The sequence below is a fragment of the Aulostomus chinensis genome, chromosome 4 (assembly GCF_037954235.1).
Source record: "Aulostomus chinensis isolate RoL2024-O1b breed Wild chromosome 4, RoL_Achi_v1.0, whole genome shotgun sequence".
Classification (NCBI taxonomy): domain Eukaryota; kingdom Metazoa; phylum Chordata; class Actinopteri; order Syngnathiformes; family Aulostomidae; genus Aulostomus; species Aulostomus chinensis.
This window is the reverse complement of record NC_141323.1, coordinates 9,713,707-9,740,849: the sequence shown is the minus strand read 5'-3', so window position 1 is coordinate 9,740,849 and position 27,143 is coordinate 9,713,707. Positions and strand designations below refer to the sequence as shown.

The 27,143-nt window shown below is 48.5% G+C and overlaps 3 protein-coding genes across 6 annotated transcripts; 1 reads left to right on the top strand and 2 right to left on the bottom strand.

Moving 5' to 3' along the window:
• Window position 1: 1 nt before the first annotated feature.
• On the bottom strand, window positions 2-5,771 carry cwf19l1 (CWF19 like cell cycle control factor 1). Of its 2 annotated transcripts, XM_086201640.1 has the most exons (14): window positions 5,617-5,771; window positions 4,945-5,029; window positions 4,412-4,496; window positions 4,107-4,208; window positions 3,818-4,032; window positions 3,539-3,654; window positions 3,094-3,178; window positions 2,741-2,893; window positions 2,124-2,277; window positions 1,956-2,035; window positions 1,665-1,874; window positions 1,187-1,306; window positions 1,006-1,103; window positions 2-723 (listed from the first exon to the last, which is right to left on the bottom strand). In XM_086201640.1, the coding sequence occupies exons 1-14, from the start codon at window positions 5,637-5,639 to the stop codon at window positions 579-581; spliced, it is 1,671 nt and encodes a 556-aa protein (XP_086057766.1). In that variant the 5' UTR covers window positions 5,640-5,771; the 3' UTR covers window positions 2-578. The 2 variants fall into 2 exon arrangements, with proteins under 2 accessions (XP_086057766.1, XP_086057767.1); XM_086201641.1 differs by lacking the exon at window positions 2,741-2,893.
• On the top strand, window positions 4,997-15,647 carry dmtf1 (cyclin D binding myb-like transcription factor 1). Of its 2 annotated transcripts, none has more exons than XM_086201638.1 (17): window positions 4,997-5,237; window positions 7,919-8,034; window positions 8,109-8,204; window positions 8,583-8,668; window positions 9,062-9,173; window positions 9,251-9,327; window positions 9,538-9,695; window positions 9,769-9,801; window positions 9,886-9,995; window positions 10,708-10,936; window positions 11,019-11,170; window positions 11,658-11,846; window positions 11,924-12,006; window positions 12,099-12,257; window positions 12,335-12,544; window positions 12,751-12,856; window positions 12,977-15,647. In XM_086201638.1, the coding sequence occupies exons 1-17, from the start codon at window positions 5,173-5,175 to the stop codon at window positions 13,009-13,011; spliced, it is 2,016 nt and encodes a 671-aa protein (XP_086057764.1). In that variant the 5' UTR covers window positions 4,997-5,172; the 3' UTR covers window positions 13,012-15,647. The 2 variants fall into 2 exon arrangements, with proteins under 2 accessions (XP_086057764.1, XP_086057765.1); XM_086201639.1 differs by lacking the exon at window positions 4,997-5,237 and adding an exon at window positions 6,335-6,431.
• Window positions 15,330-26,582, bottom strand: tmem243b (transmembrane protein 243, mitochondrial b). Of its 2 annotated transcripts, none has more exons than XM_086201645.1 (5): window positions 25,367-26,582; window positions 20,539-20,786; window positions 20,105-20,155; window positions 19,882-19,986; window positions 15,330-19,782 (listed from the first exon to the last, which is right to left on the bottom strand). In XM_086201645.1, exons 2-5 carry the CDS (start codon window positions 20,614-20,616, stop codon window positions 19,663-19,665), a joined length of 354 nt encoding a protein of 117 aa, XP_086057771.1. In that variant the 5' UTR covers window positions 20,617-20,786; window positions 25,367-26,582; the 3' UTR covers window positions 15,330-19,662. The 2 variants fall into 2 exon arrangements, with proteins under 2 accessions (XP_086057771.1, XP_086057772.1); XM_086201646.1 differs by lacking the exon at window positions 25,367-26,582 and adding an exon at window positions 24,345-24,369.
• Window positions 26,583-27,143: the final 561 nt, after the last annotated feature.

The following is a 27,143-nucleotide window of genomic DNA, read 5'->3' as shown; positions in this document are numbered from 1 at the left end:
CAAAATAAGAGTTTAATTGTTCTTTACAAAATACATGAAAAACATTAAAAACCAGCCGAGTTCATTTTGCACAGAAGAACCGCAGAAACGCCAAAAGCCAATTTTAGAGTTTAATTTGTAAAGTTGGAGAAGTTGAGTTCCTGCAGAGAAACCAAAACACCCAAAATAAAAATGGCTGACAACCGCCAGGTCTGAGAATTGAAAACTTCAAGATGTTCTCTGGGACATCGGAAGATGTGGAGTTTGGTTTATTCCAACCAGACCCCACAGCTCTGTTCTCTGCATAAACTCACGCTGACGAACCGAGAAACACATTCACGACACAGGAAGTCACAGGTGCTGGTCGCTCTCCGACCTTCTGGAAATAAAGAGTTGTCTGTTTGGCACTTGAGTTGAAACGTGATGGTGGTGACGTTGGCGGTGATGCTAAGCTAACCAGCTGCAAGTAGTTAGCACCCAGAAATCCAATCAGCAAATCTCCCAAAACATCAATTCATGATTGTACCTGGTTTTTGAGTGGATTTTGAACAAATCATTGTATGTTGAATGATTGATGAGAGTGTGTGTGTGTGTGTGTGTCAGTCGTCCCAGGCAAAGTCGTATGGCTGGAAGTCATCTCTCAGCCGTCGGCAGGACTCCTCTTCCTCCTCCCGGCTCTGTTTACACTCCTTCCAGTCGGCTCGGGCCGGAATGTTAAGCAGTGCCTCGCTTGCCAGAACCTCCCTACACACACACACACACACACACACACACACACACACACACACACACACACACACACACACACACACACACACACACACACACGATGCTCAGGACCAGAAGTAGCCAGTAGAGGGCAGCAGTTCATCTCAGCTGCATCTAATCAGCTTGAAATTTACAGAAGATTTCAGCCTCTAAAATGTAGCAATTCCATGATTCAAACACGGAAGGATCCATCAGCAACTGATCACCGACCATGAGTGATGAGGTCATCGTTTTAAAAAGGTGAAAAAAGTTTGTTACCTTCCAAACTGCAGGGGAAAATGTTTCTGGATGCGGTAGAAGAGTTTCTCTCCGGAGTCTAACTCCACGTAGAAGTAGGGTGTCCCCGGCGGAGCGATCTCAACACAGAACACACACTGTTACCATGACGATACTCATGACGCTGGCAGCTGGGGTGTGCGTGTGTGTACAGGCTTGCTACCTGTTTGAGGTCGGTGTGTTGAGGAATCTCCATCAGCTCCATCTGCTGCTCCTGAGCCTGGACCAGGAACGCCTCCTTGATGTCCTCAGTGGCGCAGCGGTCCAGCGGCACCGGGACCACCTGACACGTCGGCGGGACGGAGACCATAACAACCCTCTTAGCGACACGTCAGTCACACCCAAGCATTTTCAAGCCAAATCCAAGCACCAAGGTTTCTGTGGCGTTCCACACGCTGTGAGTATTTTGATGACACAAAATGTCACCGTTCCACCACTGGAGTTCATGGATGAATTCCATCAAGACCCAACAACGGGATTCAAACACAGACTCAGAAATAATGACACATTTTGTGGCCTAAAACTCCATAAGGGGGCAGCACACAGCAGTGTTCAACAAGAAATATTACACATTATTCTGTCAGGGTCAAGGATGATGTACGCCAGTGGGCGGAGCCCGGCTGGTCGCAGGCTCTCGCTACCTGCAGCTGCAGGTGTTGGCTCCGGTAGTTCCTCTCAAACACCACGCAGCGCTCGCCTTTGCTCTGGTAGAAGCTCCTCAGGGCCGATTTGTACTTCTCCATCTCCTCCACCACCTCGGAGCTCAGCTCCACCACAGACTGGTAGTGGCCGATGGGGAGGATCAACATGTGGTGCGGGGTCAGGCCACCTTTCGCCAGAGCCAAGTAGCACTGCCAACAACATCATTATTAACTCCACTTGAAGCCAATCAGAGTCGCCGTTCTGTGTCTGCGAGCGAGGACTGGACTCACGTGCGTCCCGATGCTGAGGACCAGGTGTTTCTCCACCTGAGGACTCGCCAGACAGAACCAGCAGGGACCAGGAGGCTGAGCTGAGCACACAAAGACAGAGGCATTTTCTTAGCTCCGCCCACTAATCTGACACATCACTTCCTCCGGCTGAGCTGTGGCGGGACTCACGGTGCCTGCGAGGCTGTTTGTGTTGTCCTCGCTGATGTCCGTCTCCGTCTTGCTGCCCTCGTCTGTCCCCGTCCGTCGGTCTCTTCCTGCCACGCCCGCGAGGACTGCCGCCCTGCCCCCGGCTCAGGTCGAAGAAGAACTGGTGGGCGGGCTCCTGGGGGAGGCAGACACAGACACAGGGTTTCAAAATAAAGTGGGTCTCTATCAGCTGATTTCAAAATGAGCGCTAATTTAGAGGAAGCAGTTCGGTGCCATCAGCAGCCAAGAGTTTCTTCATTTGGATAAAAATGAAAGAAAAAAGTCCTGTGTTTTATCACCGAAGGCTCCAGTTTCTGGTGTCCTAAAATGAAAAAAGCCAAACACGCAAAACATCATGGCAGCACGAGCGTTGAGCTTTTAACCATCGCCTACAAGTGTCTGTCTCTGGATGCGAGTCATCAGATCCATCTGCTCGTTCAGCTCAGGATCTCAATCCGCCTCCGGTCACCGGTGGGATCAGATACGTCACCATGGATGGAAGAGTTGGACGCCACGCCAAAATAGAAGACTGGAATCATTCTAAAGTATGCGAGACTCATAAAAACATCAGACTTGGACGGCGTCGGTCCTGCTGCTACCTCTTCTTCTGTGGTGCTGAAGCTCGTCTTTAGCGTCTCGGTCTTGTCCTTAGCGGGGCGTCTGTAGGGGTTCTCCGTCACGTCCTGCGGTTGTTTCACCAGCTCTGACGGATCCATCGTCTTCATGGGAATGATGTTGAAGGCGTACAGATACTGCAGCAAACACAAACACTGGCAGGTGAACGTCCACACGCTGGACGAGCTTCACGGAGACTGCGGTGAAAAGAAACCTGCTTGTCTTCAGCGGAGCGGTGAGAAACAAACACCACATTCAACCACAGTGTCAAGATTTCTGCAGTTACAGCCTTCCACCTGCGGGGGCAGCACTCTTAATCAACAACAAGCAGACACACCTTCTTTTTGCCGGGGTTGTTGACGGTTGCCAAGGCGATGAAGCGACTCGCATGCTGGGCGCTCTCCTGGAGAACAACATGATTCCTGTGCCAACAGACGTATAGAAACATGAGCTGTGACAGGCTGCCGAGCAGAGCCGCCGGGTCGGTTCCCACGGCTCCGCGTCTGAGCGTGGAGCTGCTGGGCTCCTCCACGCTCAGCCAGGAGCCGCCAACGTGAGTGTTTGTGGTCCGAGCGAGCAGGAAGTCTAATCTGAACAGAATCACCCAGAACAGTGGAGCGGCAGCAGGAAAACCGAACAATGACCTGAAACTCGCTATCAGCAGCAGTGCGGCGCCTCAGCTGGACGCAGGCACGCGTGGTCGTTCATGTTTTAGCGGCGGCAAAACACAGAACAGAAGTGTGCTCTTAATGGCTCGGCAGCAGCAAAGCTGCCTGGCCCACCTGTAGGGAACCCGCTCATAGTGAACGCCCTCCAGTGCAGCGAAGTGGTACCGCGGCTTCAGTTGGTCGGCGAGGGCGGCGATGGAGCTGCTTCCACACGACTTTGAGTTCACTTCCTGCAACAAGAGTTTGAGATGAGTGGTGGACAGGAAGTTGTTAAACCTGGATCAGGACTCTGGCGTCCAGCCGCAGCATCTGGAGACTCAGAGGAACATTGGGAGGGACCAGTTACATTCTGCAGGTCCGGTATGTGAAACCATCAAGAGTTTTCGTGGTTACCGGGTTGTTCCCGTAGTGCCACACCCCCCGAGGCCACTGTGATGTCAGCAGGATGTCAACACCCCTGAACTTGGAGCTTCTGGTCAGCGGCTCCACCAGCGCCGCCAGGTCTTTGGATGTGAAGCAGTGAGCCGGCGCCGGTTCCTGCAGGGCCTCCCGGCCGCTGACGTAGGCGATCTGTAGGCCCGACACACCTGAGAAGACACCACGCCGACCTGGAACGCACAGTGGGACAGGTTAGGAACTGGGACCAGGAGAGGCCGGAGCATGGCGCACAGCCGGGTCTCACCCAGATACGTGATGTTGTCGGCCAGCTCGCAGCCATCAGAGCCGGGGAAGCTCTTCACCGCGTCCTGGCTCGCTGCTCCCAGGATGTAGGTGTGGATGGGAGCTGAGGAGGGACAAAATAAACCAGAGCACACGTGGAACCAGAATTCCTCAGCATCCAGTTTCCTGTTGACTGATCCCAGCTGCACCAACACCAACGTTCTGAAGACGTGTTGCATCGGTTTGCTTTTTCAAAATGCCAAAAATTCAAGATATCTCATGAATCGTAATCACGGCACAAGGCTCTCGTTCTTCAGGTCGCAGTACCTTTCTTGGCTCCAGTTTTGTACTGCTGCCACTCGGCCTCGGCCTCCGGCGTCGACCCGAAGAACTCGCCGACACACAGCAGCAGCTGCAGGAGGAGAGCAGCGAGGTTCACGTGTGGACGCCACGTTCCCGACTGTTTCCCATTTTTTCAATCCGAGGTATTAATTTATTTTATCATTATTATTTCCTCTCCCCTCACTGTTAAACTTCTCCCCTTTCTCTCTCTCACAAAAATTTGAAATATTTAAGGTACAGGAAACATCTCTGAAGTAAGTTTTACTTTGGCTGACATTCCCTGAGAGCGGTTTTATGATCTGAACAAACTCAAGTTCATATGACACTGGCCCACACGAAAACACGTGGATTTTCAGAAGTGGCTTTTTTCTCTTCATTTCCAAACCATTTGGAAAAGCCAGAACATGACATTTACCACGTTTCTCATCACTGAAGATGAGTAGGAGAGAACGACAGGACAAATGAAACTGAAACCATGGACGCTGTGACCCACACAACCAGATCGGTGAGGGACTCACGTCGAACTGTCCCGTCTTCCTCTGGATGGTTTGGACTCGGTTGAACAGAGCGTCGAGTTTGCCTTCAACGTCGCCGCAGGCCAGGCTGTAGACAAACATGATGCTTCCATAAATGAGACGCAAACAAAAACAAACAGCCCAACTACTTCTCCGAAGATTCACTCAAGACTCTCAATAACTTCGTCCGCGTCTGGATGAAGACGAAGCCAGGATACACACCCGCGACCGATGCTTCTAACAGCCTCAATCTGGCAAAATGTCGTCACAACACGCACACACGCGCCTCTACCACGGTGAGTTCTCACTTCTCCAGTTTGTTCGGGTAACGAGTTCCCTCATAACGGCGAGCCTGTATTCCGCTGAGTCGCAGTTATTTTTTTACGGTTCCTACGGCCGGTGCAGGACTGGCTCTTAAACGGAAACTTTCTGAATGAGATTCGGCGGCAGCTCAGCTGATGAGACCAGCTGGTCCTGGAGGCGGTTCAACCAAACGCCTCCAGTCCAGTTCACCTACAAACACTCAGGAGCTCAGTAGTGACCCCTGAGAGGAGCCGGTAACCAGCCTCGGCATGTTTACGATCTCGCCAAACAACAACAACAACAACACAAACATCTCGACCTCATCCGCGTTTCAAGCGATAGTTACGAGTCGAATGTTCCAGACGCACTTACACTCTCACTGGTTTGTCTCCCATATCTCTGCTTAATTGTGTGAACACCTGTTAAAATGTGTAAAATGGGTCTTTTTTTGGAAGTTGAATATTACGTGCGTACGTCGCCAGTGAAGGTCCGGTTGAAACAAAGGCGGAACCTTCCAAAACTTGTCCGCTGACTTACGCGACGTTGACTCATAAATCCACCCTGCTTGATGAACGGCGCAGGTTTATTTAATTTGTTATTTTAAAAGTACATTTTTAGACGCGTATTCAGGAATTTTAGTTAACTTGATCTTAGACCCAGGTTGCTCCGGTAACGATTTTAGAGCGAACATGGTGGTTGCCAGTTTCGATCATTACACGTAAACCCAAATGTTTTCAATTGATCGCGCTCGTGTGTGTGCGCGCGCGCGTGCATCAGTCCTATACAAACATAGCTTTTGTGTAAAGCTCAAGTGTATTGATGTGAAATATGTCGATTTTTTTGGGCAAGATTTGAAAAGCAAGATTTTTGGTATAGTATTATATTGACAAATGCGGGGTTTCAAAATACCATCAGTTGTTATTGCTTTCAAACATAGATTTAATTTTTACTTTACTTTACGACCCTAAAGGTAAATAAATTTGGGCCGAGATGTCTTTGTACAATAACTTTAGGCCGGATGTTTTCATTAGTTATTCAATAATTTATCTATTTATCCATTCTTCAACACACACAACACGCACAACATTCGGATCTGGCAACCTGCTGGGCCGCAGACGGCCGCATCCTCCATCCTGGCACTTACCTTCATCCTGGTAACTCACAAGTCCCCGGACCAAAAACAGGAAGTAAGTAGCCAAATCATCAGCAAAATTCACTTTCTGTTTGGTGGCGGTGACCTGGGAAAGCCCGCAGAGAATTCTGAGTGCCCAAAATTGCCACTGAACGGACAATAAAGCGTCAGATGACCGCGAAGCCGCACAGACGCCATAAGCTTCGTCTTGTCTACTAACATGGCGCCGGAGATTTTTTTTTTTCCGTTTAGCTGGCTAGCTTGTATGCTAACGGTGATCATAGCATCATTAGCAGTGGTGTGCCCAGAAGAAAGAACTGGTTCCATGACTACTTCTGTGGTCCAACCAGTAGATAAAGTCTCCGTCCAGGCTTTCACACCTGCTTCATCATCACTTTTGTAAAGACTCGCCGGTCAATGAATGAAATCTGAACATATCTGGAATAGCTTCGCGGCTGCGCCGGCGCCAAACTCCGTTCAAAAATAAAGCAATTTTACATTTCGTCCCCCCGATTCACAAACATGCATTCACCAGCGGTTATTACTTGACTTAACATATTAATTCCATGGTCCACCCTCCTGCTCGGGATGTATGTTGTACCAAATAAAACAGCAGTTATTAATATTTAAGGCCATTACACTGGCCATTCCACTGCATGTGTGTCAGTCAAAGTCCCAGTAGAGGGCAGTAGCGAGCAATCGGCGTTCCTGACTCACGTCAGTGTGGTAAAATCACGGGTTAATTCTGAAAACTTAAAAACAACACATGTAGAAAATTAACACACTTATTAAAGCCCTAGCACCATCCTCAGATTTATCTAGTAAAAGCTGTTGCTGCAATCAGTGGTAGTTTGTGATTAATCTAAATGAACCATCAAAAACTGTTCCCTATTGATTTATGAGATGAATTTAGGTGAATTAAAACTTCATCAGATACATTTTAGGACATAAGCTATTTGCATTACTGGCTCCCATTAACACAGGTTAATTTGACAATGACAGGTTGTGATAAAAGGAGTGTTCATTCAGGTTGTTTCTGACCAGTTCACCTCATAAAGGATCCCTTAGTATGAGAGGTGTTTAGTGCTGTTAATGTTGAGGTGAATTTGGCTCTGTTACCATTTCTCACATCTGTCTTGCATCGATACACCATCTGCTCCACCTCCTCCAATCCAAACTATTTTTTTGAGATATTTTGGGTTTTGTTTTTGTTTGTTTGTTTTTTGTTTGGGGGGGGGGGTGCATGAATTGAAACCGTGCATAGAAAGAGCTGAATGGGAGTTGGGGTAACCAATGTGGTAAATCTAATATTTTTTCTAAATGCTTTCAAATAGATATTCATGCTACTTTTTCAAATTTGAGTTCTTTGCAAGTGTTTTTCAGGCTGCATCAAATGTGAATATGATACAAACTTGTGTAACGCAGATGAATTGACAACGCCGCTCCCCCAGAGCGACACGTTCTCCTGATGCTCACCCGCTGGTTTTACCTTCAAGTCTTTGGCATGAACAAACACTGTGAACTCATGTGTCTGTTTCTCAGGGGCGTGATGAGCTCGGCGGCTGAGGACGAGGACGGCGCGGCGTTAGAGACGGTCAAGTCTGTCACGCTGACGCAGGACAGCGATGGAAGCATCATCCTGCACTGTCCTCCCACTGGTACCTGACAGCACCTCATCCCAGTTCTCCTCCAGTCTTCTGTGTGAGTGTGTTGAGAACTTTTGTGTGTCTAGATGACGACACTGAGCCGCTTCAGAAGAAACTACGTCTCTCCGCGGGGGACCAGGGAGACTCGGACACGCCGCAGTTCTCTGTGGTCACCTTACCAAGTGAGACGCCTTCTGAAGTTGTGTGTTTATGAGACACCTGACAAAAGTTTGAAGGAGCAACTTCTTGGGAAATGCTCCTATCGTCCATCCTCCCTAGAGTCAGACACAGAGCTATGCTAACACTTCCCACCCACTACCATTCATTGTGCTAAGCTAACTAGCCTGGGTCTCTGCTCCCGAGAGGAGGGTCTCCATCTTTTTGCCCGTTTCTGGAGACGATGGACAATAAGAGAGTTTCCTGAACGGATATGAGGACAGTCTGCTTCCTAACATAGTTTTATTATGTCCTTTTGGGGTGGAGCCACATGAACAGTGGTCGTACCGTGATTAACTAACATGTGCAACATGTTCTGTTGTTTCTGTCTGGCGTCTCCTCAGTGGCGGAAAGCGACGAGAGCTTTGAGGTGACGATGACGGCCACGGCGGACGCAGACCTGTCCGAGGAAGGCGTTGCTCATATCCAGGTACAGACGTTGTCCTCATCCTTGCTGTGATATCTCGGGAGGATGATAGGGGGAACTCTTCAAGAGTGATTCAAAGGGCCGCGTGGATGCTAAAGGATTTGATTGTGGTGGTGTCAAAAGTCACTGTGACCTCACGTCTGTCCGGCTCTCCCTCAGGATTTTACAGACATAATGAAACCATGCGCCGTCCCCGAGAAGCCAAAGGGAGGGACAGTTTGTACGTTGTGTCCTCAAAGAACAGGAATCTCTCTCTCCGTGGCTCCTCCAGGATACAAAAGCCACATCATAAGAACATAGAAGACATTTTACCCTTAAAAGTGTGTGTGTGTGTGTGTGTGTGTGTGTGTGTGTGTGTGTGTGTGTGTGTGTGTGTGTGTGTGCGCGCGCGCGCAGGTCCTGCAGGAGGATGAGGACTCTCTGTCCTCCAGTGAGAAGGCGGAGGTGTCACCAGTCAGTCAGGCCTGGTTCACCACCAAAGAAGACAAAGACACGCTGGCTGGCAAAGGTAGCGACTCCCACTGAAGGCACAGCAGTTTAGTAGAATTGGAACAAAAGTGTAAAACTGAGCTTTCGTCCTCTGAGGTCACAAGTGGAAGCAGGGGATGTGGTCGAAAGAGGAGATCGATATTCTCATGAGCAACATCGATCGTTACGTGAAGGTAGGTTAGCCTCCTCTTTCTGTCACTTTAGCTTCGTTTCTGTCCGTTCAATTTTACTCGTAAGGAAAAGGTCTTTCTCTTTTGTTCATGTATGTTTTGTGTATATTACGATGTCAGGTTTGACTGCTGGGGTTTTAATGTCCTCATCTTGATGATGAAAATTTCAGCATTCTAGCAGGCAACCCACACTCAAGTGTTTCCTCTTGCTAGGGTCGAGGTATCGAGGACCCCGCTGAGATCATCTTCGAGATGTCCAAAGAGGAGAGGAAGGACTTCTACCGCTCGGTGGCCTGGGGCTTAAACCGCCCGCTGTTCGCCGTCTACAGGCGAGTTCTACGGATGTACGACAACCGGAACCACGTCGGCAAGTGAGTCTGCCAGGAGAACACGTTGTCACGGAGGCGCCCACGGTGTTGTGACGGTGAACCTTCTCGTCCGCAGGTACACTCCAGACGAAATCGAGAAGCTAAAAGGGTGAGTGAAGTTTGTTTGTCTGCCTTTACTTGGAAACGGATCTTTTTTTTTCATTTACATCCTAAATTTCTGCTGTGCGTCCAGACTGAGGGAGAAGCACGGGAACGACTGGGCGACCATCGGAGCGGCGCTGGGCCGCAGCGCCTCCTCCGTCAAAGACCGCTGCCGCCTGATGAAGGACACGTGCAACACTGGTAAATCTGACGCGCTGCTAGCTGTTAGCCTGCTAGTCATAAAAGGAGTTATGGGGGAATAGTAAAGATTGCTTCAATTCCACTCAGCAGATGATGTTTGATTATATTTGTTAAAGATGACATCATCTCACTTTTATTTTAAAAATTTTTTTTGCTTTTATGTATTTTTTGCTTTACCCTTAATGTAGGAATAAGCGGAAGACAATGGATGGATGGATGGATTTTTTGCTTTGTGATGCCCTTCAAGTCATGAACCTTTCAGTCTAACGTTGTTTCAACGGTGCTAGTGGCTGTAGGTCGCTGCCTAAGATGGCGGACATGCATTCGTATATGCTAGGAGGAGCAGAGGCAAATCTGGTGGTTGCACTCGTCACCGTCCAAGCAACGTTCTGGCAGTCAGGAACCCTCAGACTTCACGAGGCGGAGAACTCTGATGTCATGAGATCCATCCCAGACGGGCAAAAGAGCTTCAGACGTTGTTCCCCTCTGGCTGGAGCTGGGCTAGTGCTAGCGCTACGCTAGGCTATGCTACGCTACGCTAGGCTATGCTTGTTGCCTCTCAACAGATTTGAGGATTGATGACGTTGTGATGAAATTTAGTTTTATTATTAAAGCGTCAGACTGAATTTAGTTGAATCCTTGTGTGTCTGGTTTTAACCTTCATTTTGCCTTCACGCATTGAAATCAAACACCAGTTTGTGTTCTTTATCAGGAAAGTGGAGCGAAGACGAGGAGCGACGCCTGGCCGAGGTGGTTTATGAGATGGCGGGCGTGTCTCCAGGCTCGGCTGTCACAGGAGGCGTGTCCTGGGCGTCGGTGGCAGATCAAGTTCGTACGCGCTCAGAGAAACAGTGTCGGTCCAAATGGCTGAACTACCTGAACTGGAAACACAGTGGCGGAACCGAGTGGACGAAGGAGGACGACCTGAACCTCACACGCAGGTGTGGATGGGACGGGTGTGTTTGCTGTTGTTACAACACGCTCTCAACTGCACACACAGGTCACACTGAGCGTGTGTTTCAGGATTCTGGAGCTGGAGGTGGAAGACGAGAACGAAATCAAGTGGGAGGATCTCGCCGGTGGGTGGAGCAGCGTCCGCTCGCCTCAGTGGCTGAGATCCAAGTGGTGGAGCATCAAGAGACAAGTAGCCAATCACAAGGAGATCCCCTTCAGTGGTATACACACACACACACACACACACAGATTTCTCGATTCACACATATGAACCACATGGCCCACCACAATCAGTCCCATGTGTCATCTGATGGCGTCTGAGTCGCAAGCCCGGGTCTACTTTGATAAAATGAAGATCTGTCATTTTAACAAAAATGGCGTCCATGTTCCTTTGAGGAGTCGCCAACTAACACGAATCAAACGCTACACCACGTAGCTCATCACTGAAGTTTGTGTCCAACTTAACATTAAGTGACTGCACTGTGGCTCATGAACGCTTTCACAGTTTTCAACTTGGTTTTGGTGACTGTCGCTAACTTCCTGCGGCAGCCATATTGGATTATTGATTTGACCTGATGGATTCTGTGCTCCATGTCAAGTTTTTGTTTCATGTGATGATGAGGATGCAACATTCATCCATGTTTTTATGGAGAGAACAACAAACATTCTTGTGTGTTCATGTGTGTGCGCGTGTGTGTGTGTGTATAGTCCTGCTGAAGGCCCTACACGAGGTGATGTCGTCCTCCCAGACATCCACTGTACCAGGAAGTCCCTCCTCCGCCTCCTCACTCCAGATCCGACTCACTCGATTGGAAGAGAGCAGTGGTAGCCCCGCCCCCAGCTCTGTTGCGGCGCTGCAGATTCCCGTTCAGATCCCACTGCAGATCACACACCTGGGTGAGTCTCGCTGCCGTGTGTCTCAGGTGAACTGTGGAGCCGGTCGTTAAACCATGACATGTCTGTGGGTGTGGCAGCTTCAGATTCATCGGCCTGCGCCAGCGACAGTGAGACCATCACCCTGAACACGGGCGCCCTGCAGACCTTCGAGATCCTGCCGGTACGTCAGTCCAGGCGCCACCTGATGTCACACCATCGTGTTTACAGTGTTTACATCAGTGTTTCTCACCTCTCTCTCTCTTGTCATGTCAGTCGTTTCACCTGCAGCCCACCGGCACCCCGGGGACCTACTACCTCCAGACAGCGTCCAGTCAGGGCCTTCCTCTCAGCCTAGCCAATAATAGTACTGTTACCTTGACAACTAGCTCCTCGCCCGCATCACATGAACACATCATCCTCCACAGCCTGTCGGTGGGTCCTCAAACTAATTCTCTCGTCAGTTGCCAGTTCTGTACTGGTCTTAACTGGTTTGACTATGCTGGTTCCAGACGGACGGCCTCTGCTCCAGCGATGGCGTGATCATCCAGACCGTCACCCCTGACCCCGCCTCCTCAGACCCTCTCAGCCAATCACAGCTGGTTGCAGAGACAGAGGGGCAGAGCCAGAACGACCACCTGGATGCCACCAGTCTTCTGGAACCTTCAGAGAACGTTGTCTCAGAAACTCAGGAGCCAATGGCTGACAGCTTCACTGATAAGGTATTAACATGACCTTTGACCCTCAAGCTTTTATCCTTTACTTTTATTTCTCCGTTCATTTTCTTTATGTAAGTAACTTTAACTGAACCTGCATCCATCACTCACAGAACGAGTCAGACGGCTGATACGGTGTTACTCTGGGCGAATGTCAAAGGAAGTTAAAATGTGTGTGTGTGTGTGTGTGTGTGCGTGTGTGTGTGCGTCAGGAGTTGAGTTCCCCGTCAGGGAAGGATCCAGCGGAGCATTCTGGAATATCGTCTGGCAGCGCCGTTCTGATTGTGTCGCCTCCCAACATCAGCAGCACGCTGACAGGTAACAGACCAGATAATCTCTGAGATTACGGCGACAGCGTTTGGTTGTTGACTCAAACAGGACGATCAGGCGTGTTGATGCGTGAATCAGTGATCACCAGGTCTGTGTCTCGGTCCTCAGATCCCATCTTGGAGAACCAGGAAGGCTCAGACTGAAACCGGAAGGTGAGAGGATTGACCGCCGCTGGCTGCTGCTGCTGCTTCATGAGCTGGAGGAAGATGGTCTCCTGAGCTGTGACCCGGGACGAGAACTTTCTTAAACCTGTTTGGTCAAAAATGAAGTGGAACTTTGAAGCTTTCTGAAGTATTCGGAGCTTCGTTCAGAAACCCTGGAGGAAATGTGAACGCACGATTGACGTCATCGCCAAAGAGACGCCGAAGGCCGTCAGTGACTTTGAGTTTTCATCAGGCTGCAGAACTAACCGACTCCATTAAACTACAAGTTCCTACATACATACAAGAAAACCCTGAACATGAAGCTCGAAACATCATCATGGAGTCATTCCAAAGAAAATTCCCCTTTTTTTGCTTGCCAGAATTCTAAAACCTGTAGGTAAGTTAGTTTTGTTGAGAGTCCGGTTCCCTGGTCTCCAGGTGAGGGACCTAAACCAGGTGTGTGGTTCCAGCAGCTGAAGATATTAGCATTGTAGGTTCAGTTCTACATCAGATCCACCAGTAAACACCAGACTGCTGGATGTTGGAGGTTCAGGTCTACATCAGATCCACCAGTAAACACCAGACTGGTTCAGTTCTACATCAGATCCACCAGTAAACACCAGACCGGTGGATGGTGGAGGTTCAGTTCTACATCAGATCCACCAGTAAACACCAGACTGGTGGATGTTGGAGGTTCAGGTCTACATCAGATCCACCAGTAAACACCAGACTGGTTCAGTTCTACATCAGATCCACCAGTAAACACCAGACCGGTGGATGTTGGAGGTTCAGTTCTACATCAGATCCACCAGTAAACACCAGACTGGTGGATGGTGGAGGTTCAGTTCTACATCAGATCCACCAGTAAACACCAGACCGGTGGATGGTGGAGGTTCAGTTCTACATCAGATCCACCAGTAAACACCAGACTGGTGGATGGTGCAGGTTCAGTTCTACATCAGAGTGGTGGAGTCTTAAAAACCTGGGTTGCTAACAAGAGTCTAGAGGAGCCTACAGAGGTCATGGAGGTCATTAAAGGTCATCAGAGGGAAACACAAGAAGCCTGAAGCTTAGTGGTGGTGACCTTGAAGTCATGTGACCCTGGTGTAGTTCCTCCATAGGCTAACGTTAGCTTAGCACTGCTAACCGTAGCATCCAGGCTTCCAGCATCATCAGAGGGTTCATTAGTGAAGATGATCTTGATGAACTGAACCTGGAAGATCATCAACTTTTGTTCACCAGAGCTGATTTACTGGTTCAATCACCACAATCACATGGAGCGATCCTATTGGCTGCTGGGGGAGGAGCCAGGAGATGACCACTTCCTGTTGGTGGAGGAACCAGGACATGACCACTTCTTGTTGGTGGAGGAACCAGGAGAGGACCACTTCCTGTTGGTGGAGGAACCAGGAGATGACCACTTCCTGTTGGTGGAGGAACCAGGAGATGACCACTTCCTGTTGGTGGAGGAACCAGGAGATGACCACTTCCTGTTGGACTACAAACGAACCTGGTCCCTGAGGCATCTCTTCAGTTCTGACAGTTACTAGAACAGAACCTAAATGAGCTTCAGTCAAAAGTAAATGTTTTGACATCAAAGTTTGCATGTGAAGATGTCTTTGCAGGGTTCATGCACATTTTTACCAATAAACTTCCCTGACTCTTTATGGCCTTTTAGGCTCATTTTATATCTGCTCTTTGAAAAGTCTCAGGCAAAAAATTAGAGACGTTGAGGTGAACAACAACGTTTGTCACTAACGCGCCACTGCTTGGTACTGAAGAGACGTCTGAGGAGAAGCAGAGCGACAGACCAACACTCCTGTGACCAGTGAGGTCAACCCTCGTCTCTCCCACCAAAACCTGTCCATCAGTTAACAGACATCTTCTGCTCATCTTGCTGTCGTCATGACTCATGCAGTAATTACATGAACAAATGTTTGCATTTGGAGGGATGAAGCGGAACCTTTTTAATTTGCTAAATTTTCAGTTTTTTTCCTGCTAATCATCTCCTGAATGGTTTCCATCAAATGCTCTTCATTTCTTTGAAAACCATGAGGTGGCAGAAATGAGTGACTCAGCCCTCAATAGCCACAATATTGGCGGGAAATGTGAGTGAATAAAAAACTGTAGCACAGCATGTTTTCAAAGACCAAACGTCATGAAAGTTCAGTTCAGTGGCGCTGGGTTCACGTCTCCGTTCGGGTGAAATTGAACGTTTTGTCTTGGGAGAACAAATCTAAACTGAGATGTCTTAAAATGAGCCTCAGCGTCTTGATGAACTTGTCCCCAGCAGCGTAAACGTGATTGTCAGGATCAGAATGCACAGAGGCGTTGAGGGTAAACAATTATTTATTCCATAAAATATTACACTTAAAAAAGAAACACATGGCTTTGACAATCCTAGAGTCGTGGCGAGGTGAGCTCCTCGGGTGAGGGGCGGGGCTTGTTTTCCCAAGTTTGTCACTGTGTTGTCAGTTATGTTGTCACTCAGGTAAATAAAACAAGGACACAACTGAAAGCTACTTCAGACGTTTGCAGCGGCTCAAGTCTGAACTTGAACACCCAGAGATCTTCACCTAGACTCAGGGAACATCAGCTGGTGATCCATGAACAGATGCAACGAAGAACCACTGCAGATCATGTGAGCACGACATCATCTTCCTCTTCACCTTAAAGCTCCTTTTTTGTACCAAAGCTTCCAGGAAAACACAAAAACTGTAGTTTATTTGGTCCTGCAGACAGAAAACCTCCTACGCTGGCAAGCTTGGCTTCATTCACCCATCAGATAAACTAGTTCCTCCTCTTTGCTAAAAAACTACAAAGCCCAGCACCTTGAAAAAGATGAACGCTGGTTTAAAGATTCCAGTTGACACTCCGGAGAAGTGAGACAGACAAGCGTGTCGCGGGCTTTGGTCTCGTCATTGAACAAACGTGGTGGTTTATTGTTATTAGCTCAAACTGGCATTGGTCAAGTTTTCTTTGGGCATCTTGGCCTGAATGTTCATACGCGTCCTGCAACAGAACCCGGGACCAGAATGTGTTTAGGGGCAAGAACCTTTTAGAGAAAGTCTCTTGTTGCCCATCGTCCTCAGAGCCAGACAAGATGGAGACAGTCCTCTAGGGAGCAGAGACCCAGGCTAGTTAGCTTAGCACAAAGGCAGGGTTGGACGTGTCTTTGGAAATTTATTTTATCAGTTAAGTCATAAATGAAGAGGGTACATTATTGTGTGCCAAGTCCCGCCCACTGTAAGCGCTTTGACATTCTACTTGTGTGTTGTGTTCCTTCACTTCAGCAGCTACACACTGTGCTAACAGTTACTAGTGAAGGTGCTCAGCTACGTCGACGCTATCGTTTTTATTCTCCACGTCACTGAAAAGCTCAGCCTTTTTAAAATGGCAGAACTTTTGGTGCTACATCTCCATGTCAAACAACAAAGTGATGCTTCACTCAAAGTGGATTGAGCCTCATGAGAGCTCACGAACAGGAGTCTTGTGCTCATTGAGATGGCTTCCCTCCTGCATCGCCTCTCTGTGACTCCAGAATGCAGGAGGAACCAGCCACGTAGCTTTAGCTTGAAGCTAATGAAGACTGACGGCTAACAACAGCTGAACTATCCAGAAAGCTCCTGTCAATTCTCAGTCTCTCCATACTGCCTGCTATAATCCAGGTCTTCTTAATCCAGATGGATGATCGGTGATCCACTAGCACTTTGACTGGGGATTTATACGAACCGGGCCCCTCCTGGAACAGCAGGTTTTCAGTCAAATCAAGTATTTGTGGATTACTGAGTGTAAAACTAGGTAGATTTCGAGGCTTTAAACAGATGCTTTGTAGTTTTACTGCTGTCAATATTCTCCAGTAGCTTCAAGCGCCAGAGACCAACAGCCAGGCTGGCATTTTCCCTTCACCAAGAAGTCGTGCAGGGAAGCAGCTGTCCTTGAGCCGTGAGCGCTTGATAAACGGTGGTATTTGGGTGAAGTATCACTGTGACGAGGCTGGTCTGCCTCAGCTGGAAGTCTCGTGGAATGATTCCATTTCTTCGCTGTGACTAATCCAGCGGTGCAGAGCTGGCAGTGAATCCGCATTAAAATGACTTAACAGCTAAAAAATTGATGAGGAGCAGCGACAGGCGGAGCCAAACCTCCTGACTGGCTTCTATTCACCTCTGAGTCCTGCTACTGGTGAGCTTCTGCTGTTTGCTAGTTTGTGCTACGATACTGAAGGGAAGCTGATCCCTTCTTTCTGGCTCATCCACGTGTTCGGAATCATCTACTAATGTCTACTTCAGCCTCCACGCCATCTCGGCAGAGCGGAGCTGAAATCCTCTTTAAAACAGAAGACAGCAGAGCTTTCATCTTGGAAACTGTCAGGTTCTTGTGTTCTGTGGCTCCTGAGACACGAAGGCTTGCTCCCATCGTTGGTGCTGGAGGAGTCTGTACCTCTGCTGGGGTGTTCCAGCTCAGCCCACCACACGCTGATGTTCAGCATCAGGGCTCAACAAGCGAGATGTTGCACCCTCTAAATCTGCTGATGCAACGTGATACTGGATGATGGGAGTAGTTGGAGTTGCACATGTTCGTTACACTCGTGAGAAACAGGGACAGTTCCTGGTGAGTCAAAACCGACTTGGGCAGCTACATATCTGCTCCGGTCTGGACGGGCGAGAGTGAAGCGCACGTTAGCAGGCGACTCCCAACAGCCTGAGTGTGTTTACATGCTGTCAATCCTGGCTGAAAGAAAAACCCAGCTGGTTCAAATCTGAACAGCAACAAATTCAGTTTGCTGAGGAATGTTTTCAGAAATGCCTAAAAGCCTTCAGCTGTACAGTGACACCTCATGAGATTTGTCAGCGGCAAGGCAGCAACCTTCCGTCTGATTGGTCCTGAATGAGCCCAATCAGCTGAGGAATTCTTGAGGTTGGTGTTGACCACCACATTCCAATCTAGCATGAATCAGTTTCACCACAATCTCCACCGCTGCAGCATCAAGGGGTTTCACACTCAGACATAGGAAGAGCAAATCTAAAGGTGCGTTCAGGTGTTCAGACAACTCCTCAAGTCAAAACCATCAGCTGACCAGTGGATGGTGGAGGTTCAGGTCTACATCAGATCCACCAGTAAACACCAGACCAGTGGATGGTGGAGGTTCAGTTCTACATCAGATCCACCAGTAAACACCAGACTGGTGGATGGTGGAGGTTCAGTTCTACATCAGATCCACCAGTAAACACCAGACTGGTGGATGGTGGAGGTTCAGTTCTACATCAGATCCACCAGTAAACACCAGACCGGTGGATGTTGGAGGTTCAGTTCTACATCAGATCCACCAGTAAACACCAGACTGGTGGATGGTGGAGGTTCAGTTCTACATCAGATCCACCAGTAAACACCAGACCGCTGGATGGTGGAGGTTCAGTTCTACATCAGATCTACCAGTAAACACCAGACCGGTGGATGGTGGAGGTTCAGCTCTACATCAGATCCACCAGTAAACACCAGACCGGTGGATGGTGGAGGTTCAGTTCTACATCAGATCCACCAGTAAACACCAGACCGGTGGATGGTGGAGGTTCAGGTCTACATCAGATCCACCAGTAAACACCAGACCGGTGGATGGTGGAGGTTCAGCTCTACATCAGATCCACCAGTAAACACCAGACCGGTGGATGGTGGAGGTTCAGGTCTACATCAGATCCACCAGTAAACACCAGACCGGTGGATGGTGGAGGTTCAGTTCTACATCAGATCCACCAGTAAACACCAGACCGGTGGATGGTGGAGTCTTAAAAACCCGGGTTGCTAACAAGAGTCTAGAGGAACCTACAGAGGTCATGGAGGTCACTAAAGGTCATCGGGGAAAATGTTGAGGTCACATGACCGAGGCATCAACATGTTGGGACCATTCAAGTCTTGATTAGCAGGAACAAGTTTAGGTTTTGGGTTCTGATGGGTGGATGCTGGATGACTTTTAAGACTTGAAAATGTTCTCAGGCAGCTTCTGCAGCCTGGTTTGCTAACGACCTGTTAGCAGATTAGCAGGTGTTTGAATGTGATGACAATCTGTAAAAAGGCGTATGATGAGCATCATCATGGCTGGTGTTTATTAGGGCCATCAACGAGGTGATGATGATGATTTCTGACTGAATGAGTTGTCGAGTGACACTGAACGCACCATAAACAAGCAGCAGCTGATTTTATAGTTTGGCTGAACTTTCAGAGCGACTGACGTTCCACACTGAGCCTCATAAACAACACAGTTTGTGTCCTGAGGCATGACGATGTGACACAATTTAACGACCTGCCTCACTTCCAGGCATCTGAAGAGAGAGAAGATCCCGGCGGAGCAGAGCTGCCCGTTGCAGCTCCTCTCCAGCTCATCGGCTGGTGGCTGGAGCTGAGGAGGCCATGTTTCCAGGCGGTGCAGCTCCAGCTGTGTGTCTCCAGGCACATTTACAGCCTCCTACAATCACGCTGCGTCTGGACGCCTCCAGGTTCTCCTCCAGGTTCCAGACCAGCTTCCAAGTTAGTGTCTGATGAGTTCTGCTATGCGTTTCTTTCACCGTGAGTTTGATCCACCTCCATGTTGTCCATCCACACGTCTGTCAAGGCCATGTTGTCCCTTCCTTCTCCTCCTCTTCCTCATCGCCGTCTTCACTTGACGTCATGGAAGTAAAGGTTGGCACATAGACACAGCAGCACGATGGACGCCAGCTTGTAGTAGATCAGGTTCCTGAATTTAGGCTCCAGGTCGCCCTGTCGGTACCAGAATATCTGAGCAGGACAACACACATGATTTCACAACATTTATGGGTCGCCGAGTCTCTGATTATTCTCAGTTAAACTCTGTGTGTGTGTGTGTGTGTGTGTTACCAGCACTATGGTGGAGCCACAGGCTAACAGGATGCACACAGCGAAGAAGACATTAAGCGGTCGTGGAGGCAACGTGGGGAACACGAAGGAACTGATGACGGTCACCTGGAGAACCACAAACATGAAGAGCCTCAACAAGCGCTGGGAACTCATCAGGAGGTTTCTGGCGTGATTCCTCCATCTGTTTTTCTGCTTCAGCGCCATCGGAATATAGAAGACTTACCAAAACAATCAGAGATGTAAATCCTCCCACCGCCAGGTTGATGATTCGATCCTGCGAGGAAGTGGTGAGTGTAAATGTTAGATCATGAAGGCACGAGCATCAGATGTTAGTCGGGGTGAGGAGTGTGAACAGAGAGGTCCAGCACAGGACACACACACACACACAGAAGAACAAATACTTTATAAAACACTTCACTAAGCTGACTACTGTCTCGTGTATCACTGTGCATCAGCACTATTTCAGACGTTTGAAAACATTTTTCCTGCTTAAATTTACTCCTGAGACGCGTCCGTCCTGTCCACCCTATTTAACTTTCTCACCATGAAATGTCGTGACAGATACAGAAAACGCAAGCGCTCTCTCTCTCTCTCTCTCTCTCACACACACACACACACACACACACACACACACACACACACACACCAGGTCCCTACCCGTGCCGACGTCTCCCCAAACAAAGGCCTGTTGTCCAGGCCGCTGGTGCCGTACGTCCTGGAGGTGAAGTCATCCATGGCTGACTGACCTCTGACCTCTCAGCAGCGCCCCCTGGACACACGGTGCCAGTGCAGCATACTAGCCAGTCGGCGAGCTTCCAGCCGTCCCTCTGCAGTGTTGGGGATGCTGTCAACAGGCTGATGGGGACATGGTGGTGTTGGACTCTGCTGGCCAGGCGGGTGGCTCGCTGTACCCAGGAGACAAGTGTGTTCAGACGTTTGAGCCACAGGAAGCTCAGGGAGGAGAAGCGAATCGACTTCCTCACAACTACGTCAGCACTTCCTGCTGTGACTCGTCCAAACATTTATCCTCCTTAGGTTGAAACAACAGAGAGAACAACGCACACACCAACTTCCATAGTGAAACAAAGTGAGCTCAGGGTCAGTCAGGTCGTGAGCTCACTGACGTCTGTCAGTTTGAGCAAGATCACACAAAACGCTTGTTGAGGGGCGGAGCCTGAGCCCAGGCGCCGGCTAATGTAACGATCTGGATCCCAACGCAGACGCAGCACTTCTGTTTTCACTTTCTTTGATGTCGATTCAAGACAGGACACTTTCTGACATTTCCATTGGCCTCTCAGGAGTGTTGAAGCTCATTTCCAAAAACAGAACTTTTTAAAAAAGTCACAAGATAAACAAAAAATATTGAAGATATCGGTCAAGTTGTCAGTGGCGGTATTTCTCTGGGTCACTGCTCTCACGTCTCTTCTTGGCCTGGTAAATATTTGATTGATGGGGGGGAAGTATTTCTTGGTATGTCAGATTTATGTGGTGTGGAAGGTTGCAGTCCAGTAATTGAAACCATGTTTCTGTTCGGGACTTTTAAATTACACTCAGGTTTCTATTCTCTCCAACAATGAAGCAAATGCAGGAACATGAAATTATCGAGACGAATCACAGCTTCTCTTTTCACAAATGGGAAGTTTCTCTCACTAAAAGCAGCACTGGTTTGACTTCCGTGCTCCACTGCTGCTGATCAGCACTCAAGACAAAGTGGCTTTTATTGCAGCTTCTCCTGCTTCACTTCCTCTATCGTCAGGTCTGACAACGAGCTCCAGCAGTGCTGACGTTCGAACGCAAGCCGCAATGGTGATGATGGCAGCTGTTTGAAAGAGGAAGCAGAAATCAGAACACAATCCAACTTCTTCATACTGCAGCAGCCTCAAGAGCCCAGCACTCCTCTGCTCCTTTCAGCTAGCAGGTCTCTCTAAACCACACACAGGAAGAGCTGCATGTGAGGGGGATACCTGCATCCAGGCCCCCCACACTGAGAACGTCAGCTGACTCAGGAACAAGCAAAAGAGAACATTTCCACCCTGAGTTTTGTCTGCAGAAGCTGCAACAACAGATGAGGAGCACATGGGTGAAACCCGCCAGCGGTGAAACACGTGTTTATGTGTTGTGAAAGGTTCCATATGAACTCAAGCCACGACGCTGTCCTGAACCCACCAAGAAGACCATATTAAAAGGAGCGCGCGCGCGCACACACACACACACACACACACACACACACACACGCACACACAGGATCACTGCCTCAAGGAGGGTCTCCATCAGGACAAGAGATGTTTACCCTAAAAGTTGTCATAGTCCTGAAAACAACAGCAATGGAAAATCTAAAGTATTTTTTCTCAAAAACAAACAAACATAAAAGTAAGAAAACAAAGTCATTTGTTGTATCAACTGATTTTTTCTTGTCAACAACCAGTGGCCAACCTGCTGGCATGAAGGTTTTATGACACACTGCTTCAGAAATGTGGCGGGTTTACAGACGGAGGGATGACGGGCTGTCATCACTCAAACCTGTGCACTCAGCATTCACAGATTTCACTTCTTATGAGTCTCATGATGTTCCAGAAATAACTCGACCAGAGCCAGCGAGCGCATTCAGCTCAAGGTTCAGGCTCAGATGAAAGAAAAACAAAGAGTCCCATTTCCATTTCAGCCGCTGCAGAAGTTTACAGCTACGTTTTCCTGAACGCAGGCTGAGGAGGAACCAGCTCGTGTGCGGTGGTGTAGCCTCAAACAACCGTTCACAATCACGCCAGCCGAGCTGATGACTTCTTTCCTTTCTGGGTCAGAAGGCAGCAGGAATGGAAATAAAACGGTTGCACAGCTTTCATAGCAGAGAACTCACAGCGGAAAACAAGAGCTTCATTATGAAATGGCATATAGCCGCCCTAAAGCTACATTCCTGCACAGCCTTGTGATTCACTAGGCTCCTTAAGAGGAGACCTCGACTTAACCGAGCCAAGAGCAGAAATATTGGGTTCACGTGTGAGCGTATGTTCAGGGAACGCTTGAAGGATCAAGGATCTTCTCTTCGACCAGCAGCTTCATGTACAGTTACCTTGGTCTTATAGCCGCTCAGGTCCAAACACAGGGGAAAAATGAGTCTGTCCTATGAAAGTTCAGAGAAGTGTCTGAGCGAGAGTTCAACATCAAAGGTAGAAGATGTCCGCCGGCTGACAAACGGCTGCCACGCACTCCATTTCACACACGACCAACTAACCAGCACATTACCAGTTCACAAATGGCATGTTTTTGATAGAAACTAATTACGAGGGAACTATAGGTTGATTTTACCAGTCCTTAAGAGTTACGTCATACAAAACACTTCACAACGACTATTTCAGTTGGACTAAAAACAGACATCCATTCCTAACAGGAATATATATTTTTCTAAAATCAGATATCTACTCAAAATCCTCCATCCATCCATTTTCTATACTGCTTATCTGTTGAGGTTCGGGGGGTGGAGCCTATCCCAGCTGTCATTGGGTGAGAGGCGGGGTTCACCCTGGACGGGTCACCAGTCCATCACAGGGCCATCAGGAGCAATCAGGGGTTCAGCATCTTGCTCAAGGGCACTTGGACATGGTCACCGGGGGGAAGTGGGGATCGAACCAGCTACCCTTCAGCTGCTGGATGGCTGCTCTACCGCTGAGCCACGCCGAACTCTAATTAAACTCTTATGCATTTATAATATAACATTCTTATTATATTATTACTCTTTTTGATCTTTATTTTAATTAAAAATACTTTTCACTTCATATTTTTAAGGCACCAACAGAATTCCTTTCTTTTTTAACTTTATTATTTTAGCCATTTTCAAACTCTATCCTCGGAAGGACACCATTTAGTCATGCCATGTCCTTCACTATTACTCCAGTTTTCCTTCTTTTCCACTCGTTTTTGGAATGCAACCTGTTCCAGTGTGCTGATTTCCCTCTCAATGGTTACTCTGACAGTGTGAACAACTTATTTGTCACCCCAATAAAGCTCCTTAAAGTGAAAAACTGAAGAAGAGAAAAGTGTAACAACCGTCGCTGTGGGTTCTGATCTCCTAATTCAGAGTAGCAGGTGTTCGTGTGGTCCCTCAGAGATCACCCAGCACAGGTCCCCCGACAGCTGACGGCGCCTCTAATCTCACACTATCACCTCCACTGGGTTGATTAGCAGGTAGTTTGCTAGCAACGCTACGAAACCAACTTCAGCCAGACAGTTTGTTAGCATGGAAGTTATCACCAAACCAGCTTTAACCCACCACTTGCTACCATAAAGCGAAGAAGCAACAGAAAACACAGGTTGTAGCCTATCATAAACTACCAATAACACAGAAACCAGTGACACTTTTACTAGCTGACCTGAGCTTTACTCCTAGCAAGGCCACCTCTGAAGCAAGTTGCTAACGAAGCTAGGCTAACCATTCGGATAAATCCTCAGCTGCCGTCACTAAACAGTACCTTTATAGAATGGAGAAGCAGTATTTCTACCTCCATCACCCCCTCATTTTCTCTGACACTTGCCTGATTATCTCCGCGTTCAACCCGCCGGAATCTCAACTTGTGAGGAGTGGAGCAGCGACGGGTTTAATTAAAGGGTCGGTGGCGTCAGTTCAAGCTGTTAAAGGCGAGTTCAAATTTTGAGCCGATCGCATTCCGGCTAGGCTCGCAGCACCAAGCCAGACTCCATTCATCAAGCTGGCAATTTAAGACTGAAGGCTCCTCCTCCGCCTTTTTAGTGGCTCTTTCGGAATGTGAAGCTGCGCCTCACAGTGTGAACCCTTGATAACCAATCAGTGACCACCGTCTGCGTCGACGTCCATCCAGGTGACTTCGGCTCGAGCCGGTAAAGGCGAGAACTCCGCGAAATCGTCGCCGCGTGCCAGGCTTCCGTGGAAATTCAAGCCTCCAGCAGTGGAAGCTGTTGGTTTGCTCCCGCCACGGTCCAAAGGGCAAAGAGAATTCTCATGTAATTGTTGTTGTTTTTTGGACCCCAAATCAACAGTTTGAGTCAGAGCACCGTGGGACCCTCAAAGGTGATATTGCACACAAATGAAGGAACAAGTATGCCGGCAGCCCCTTCACGAAATCGGCCGAAACGCCCAAATAAAACCGTTCTCTGGAAAGCCTCGTTCAAAGTAGAGGTATTTGATACTGAGTTTACGTGAGTTTCGAGTAAAACTACACATTCTACATAATAATTCTAAGCAAATTCTTTGTCTTCAAAACTAATAACTGATGGGATCAAGTTCATGTCATGAAGCAAAAATAGAAAGCCTGCAAAAATAAAAGCACAGACTCCTTGACATTGTCCTGAAGTGCAGTACTTCGTGAAAATATTACTTCCAACCACTGAGCAATCCTATAAACCTCCAAGAGTACACAACATAATCATGACGATGCTGGAGGACTGACCTTTGACCTGATTCAGTGAAAGCCTGTCAGTGAGCAAACCAAATGAGGAGCCTGAGTGTTGGTCTCACCTGCTACGCCGTGGTCGGCCGCCTCAGCCTCTGTGTCTGTCAACTCTCTGTGAAACCTCTCGGTTCCTGAACAGCGAAGTACAGCCGTGGGTTAGGAGCAGGTCTGGGCTGTGACCGTCTGAGGGGTCCATGAAGTTCACCCCCCATGTTGCCATCACGAGGAAGGCGTGACAAGCCCCGACCTTAATCCCAGCTGCATTTCACTCCACATTCTAAAAAGGTCATGAATGTTACTGTGAGTCAGCATGAAATCTCTGCTCTCAAAGCCTCTGATCTTATTATGGAGGAAAATGTTTGGTTTCTGCAGTGATGTAATTAATTAACTCATAAACACACAAATTGTCCTCGGGCTTTTCGCTGTGTTGCCAGCGGCTGCAGGATAAGGCTGGTATTGTTTTCACTCTGTGTGTGTGGTCATGGACACGTGGTCCTGGAGCCAGACCTTCCACACAGGAGGTAATGGGTTGAAAGCCGAGGCCAGTTTTGAAAATGGGTGCGATACAGGCCCAGGTTCTGGGTAGGAAGTAGGGACGGACCCGCCTCCTGCTGCTGGCCTACATTCGTCCTGAGGCCGAACGCAAGTCATGGGAGAGGAACTGGGTTCCTGGGTGCTACTCTCATGAACACAATGTCCCTCTCACACCTTGAGGGAATGTCTTTAAATTTAGCACAAATGATCAGCGGGTCTCAAGGATGAGCTGGGAGAGATTTCGGAGGTCAAAGGTCAAAGGTCATGTTATATGAACATTTGTTTCAGCTTCAGGAAATTCGTCAAATTTTGGCACAAACATTCACTGAGATTGAAGGAACAGAAAACCACACAGTGGCCAGAGCTGAGGGAGGTGTGACGATGGGGTCCACATGTTCGTTCACATCTGGAATCATCGTGACATTCTTCACTGTGGCGCCACATGTCTAATACTTACCTCCTATTCTCACATATTTTCATTCTTAACAGCAGGGGAGTCATGCTGTGGCCTCGTTCGTGTTCTTAAAATGTGAGAGCTGCTGTGTTACTGGGGCAGTTTGAGGTGTAAGAAAGGTCAGTATTGCTGTTAGCCGGAGTATTTTAATGAATGATTGTACCAGGAGCTGATTTTGATGAGCAAAAACATGCAAGGTAATAATCATGTGTATTCCAAAACAGCAGCAATACAAAACTGAACACAAGGGCCGTCTTCGTCCGAGCCGCGGCCCGCAGGTGTGTGTGATTTAGTATCCAAATACTTTGACTTGGTGTACATCACCATCCTGACACTCTCTTTTCCTGTTGTAGTAATAAAAGGTGTTGTCACGGCGTTGGAGCTTCTTCACAAACCCGGTTTCTGGCCATTTCTCAATCTGAAACAGAAAACGAGGCACTGATACCACTGACCACCAAAACTCTCTCAGTCCATCCTTGAGTCCCAGTGGACGTTTGTGGCAGTTGTCAATGACGTCCATCCAGGCTTCCTGAGGATGAGCCGCAGCCACGCCTGGAGCCTCTGGCTCACTCTCGTTAGCGCCGCATCTCAGGAACACTGGAAAGGAGCTCCTTCAAATTTTGACTTAAGTCCACTGGGACTCATGAGGAACTGGAAGGACTTTGGTGGTCAAAAGCCAGCTGTGACGTAGGGATGCATTGCGACTGAGATCAGAATATTTACCGAAGCCCCTTGTTTGACTTGTATGTACTCCAGCTCGTCTCGGTACCCAGCCTGCTGGAACCTGTACAGGTTTTCCACCTCAGCCGTCCAGCCTTTTGCTCTGCTCATGGATTTAGGCTTGGCGTTGGTAT

Excerpts from the sequence above, each read along its gene's own strand:
- dmtf1 (XM_086201638.1), top strand. The coding sequence starts at position 5,173 with ATGCTTCTAACAGCCTCAATCTGGCAAAATGTCGTCACAACACGCACA. Across the intron at positions 12,007-12,098 it reads AGACCTTCGAGATCCTGCCG|TCGTTTCACCTGCAGCCCAC; the intron begins GTACGTCAGTCC and ends TTGTCATGTCAG. Across the intron at positions 12,857-12,976 it reads CATCAGCAGCACGCTGACAG|ATCCCATCTTGGAGAACCAG; the intron begins GTAACAGACCAG and ends CTCGGTCCTCAG.
- cwf19l1 (XM_086201640.1), bottom strand. The coding sequence starts at position 5,639 with ATGGGAGACAAACCAGTGAGAGT. Across the intron at positions 4,033-4,106 it reads CGACAACATCACGTATCTGG|GTCGGCGTGGTGTCTTCTCA; the intron begins GTGAGACCCGGC and ends TGTGCGTTCCAG. Across the intron at positions 1,875-1,955 it reads TCCTCAGCATCGGGACGCAC|TGCTACTTGGCTCTGGCGAA; the intron begins GTGAGTCCAGTC and ends TGTTGTTGGCAG.
- tmem243b (XM_086201645.1), bottom strand. The coding sequence starts at position 20,616 with ATGGATGACTTCACCTCCAGGACGTACGGCACCAGCGGCCTGGACAAC. Across the intron at positions 20,156-20,538 it reads TTGGGGAGACGTCGGCACGG|GATCGAATCATCAACCTGGC; the intron begins GTAGGGACCTGG and ends ACTTCCTCGCAG. Across the intron at positions 19,783-19,881 it reads GTGGCTCCACCATAGTGCTG|ATATTCTGGTACCGACAGGG; the intron begins GTAACACACACA and ends TGTCCTGCTCAG.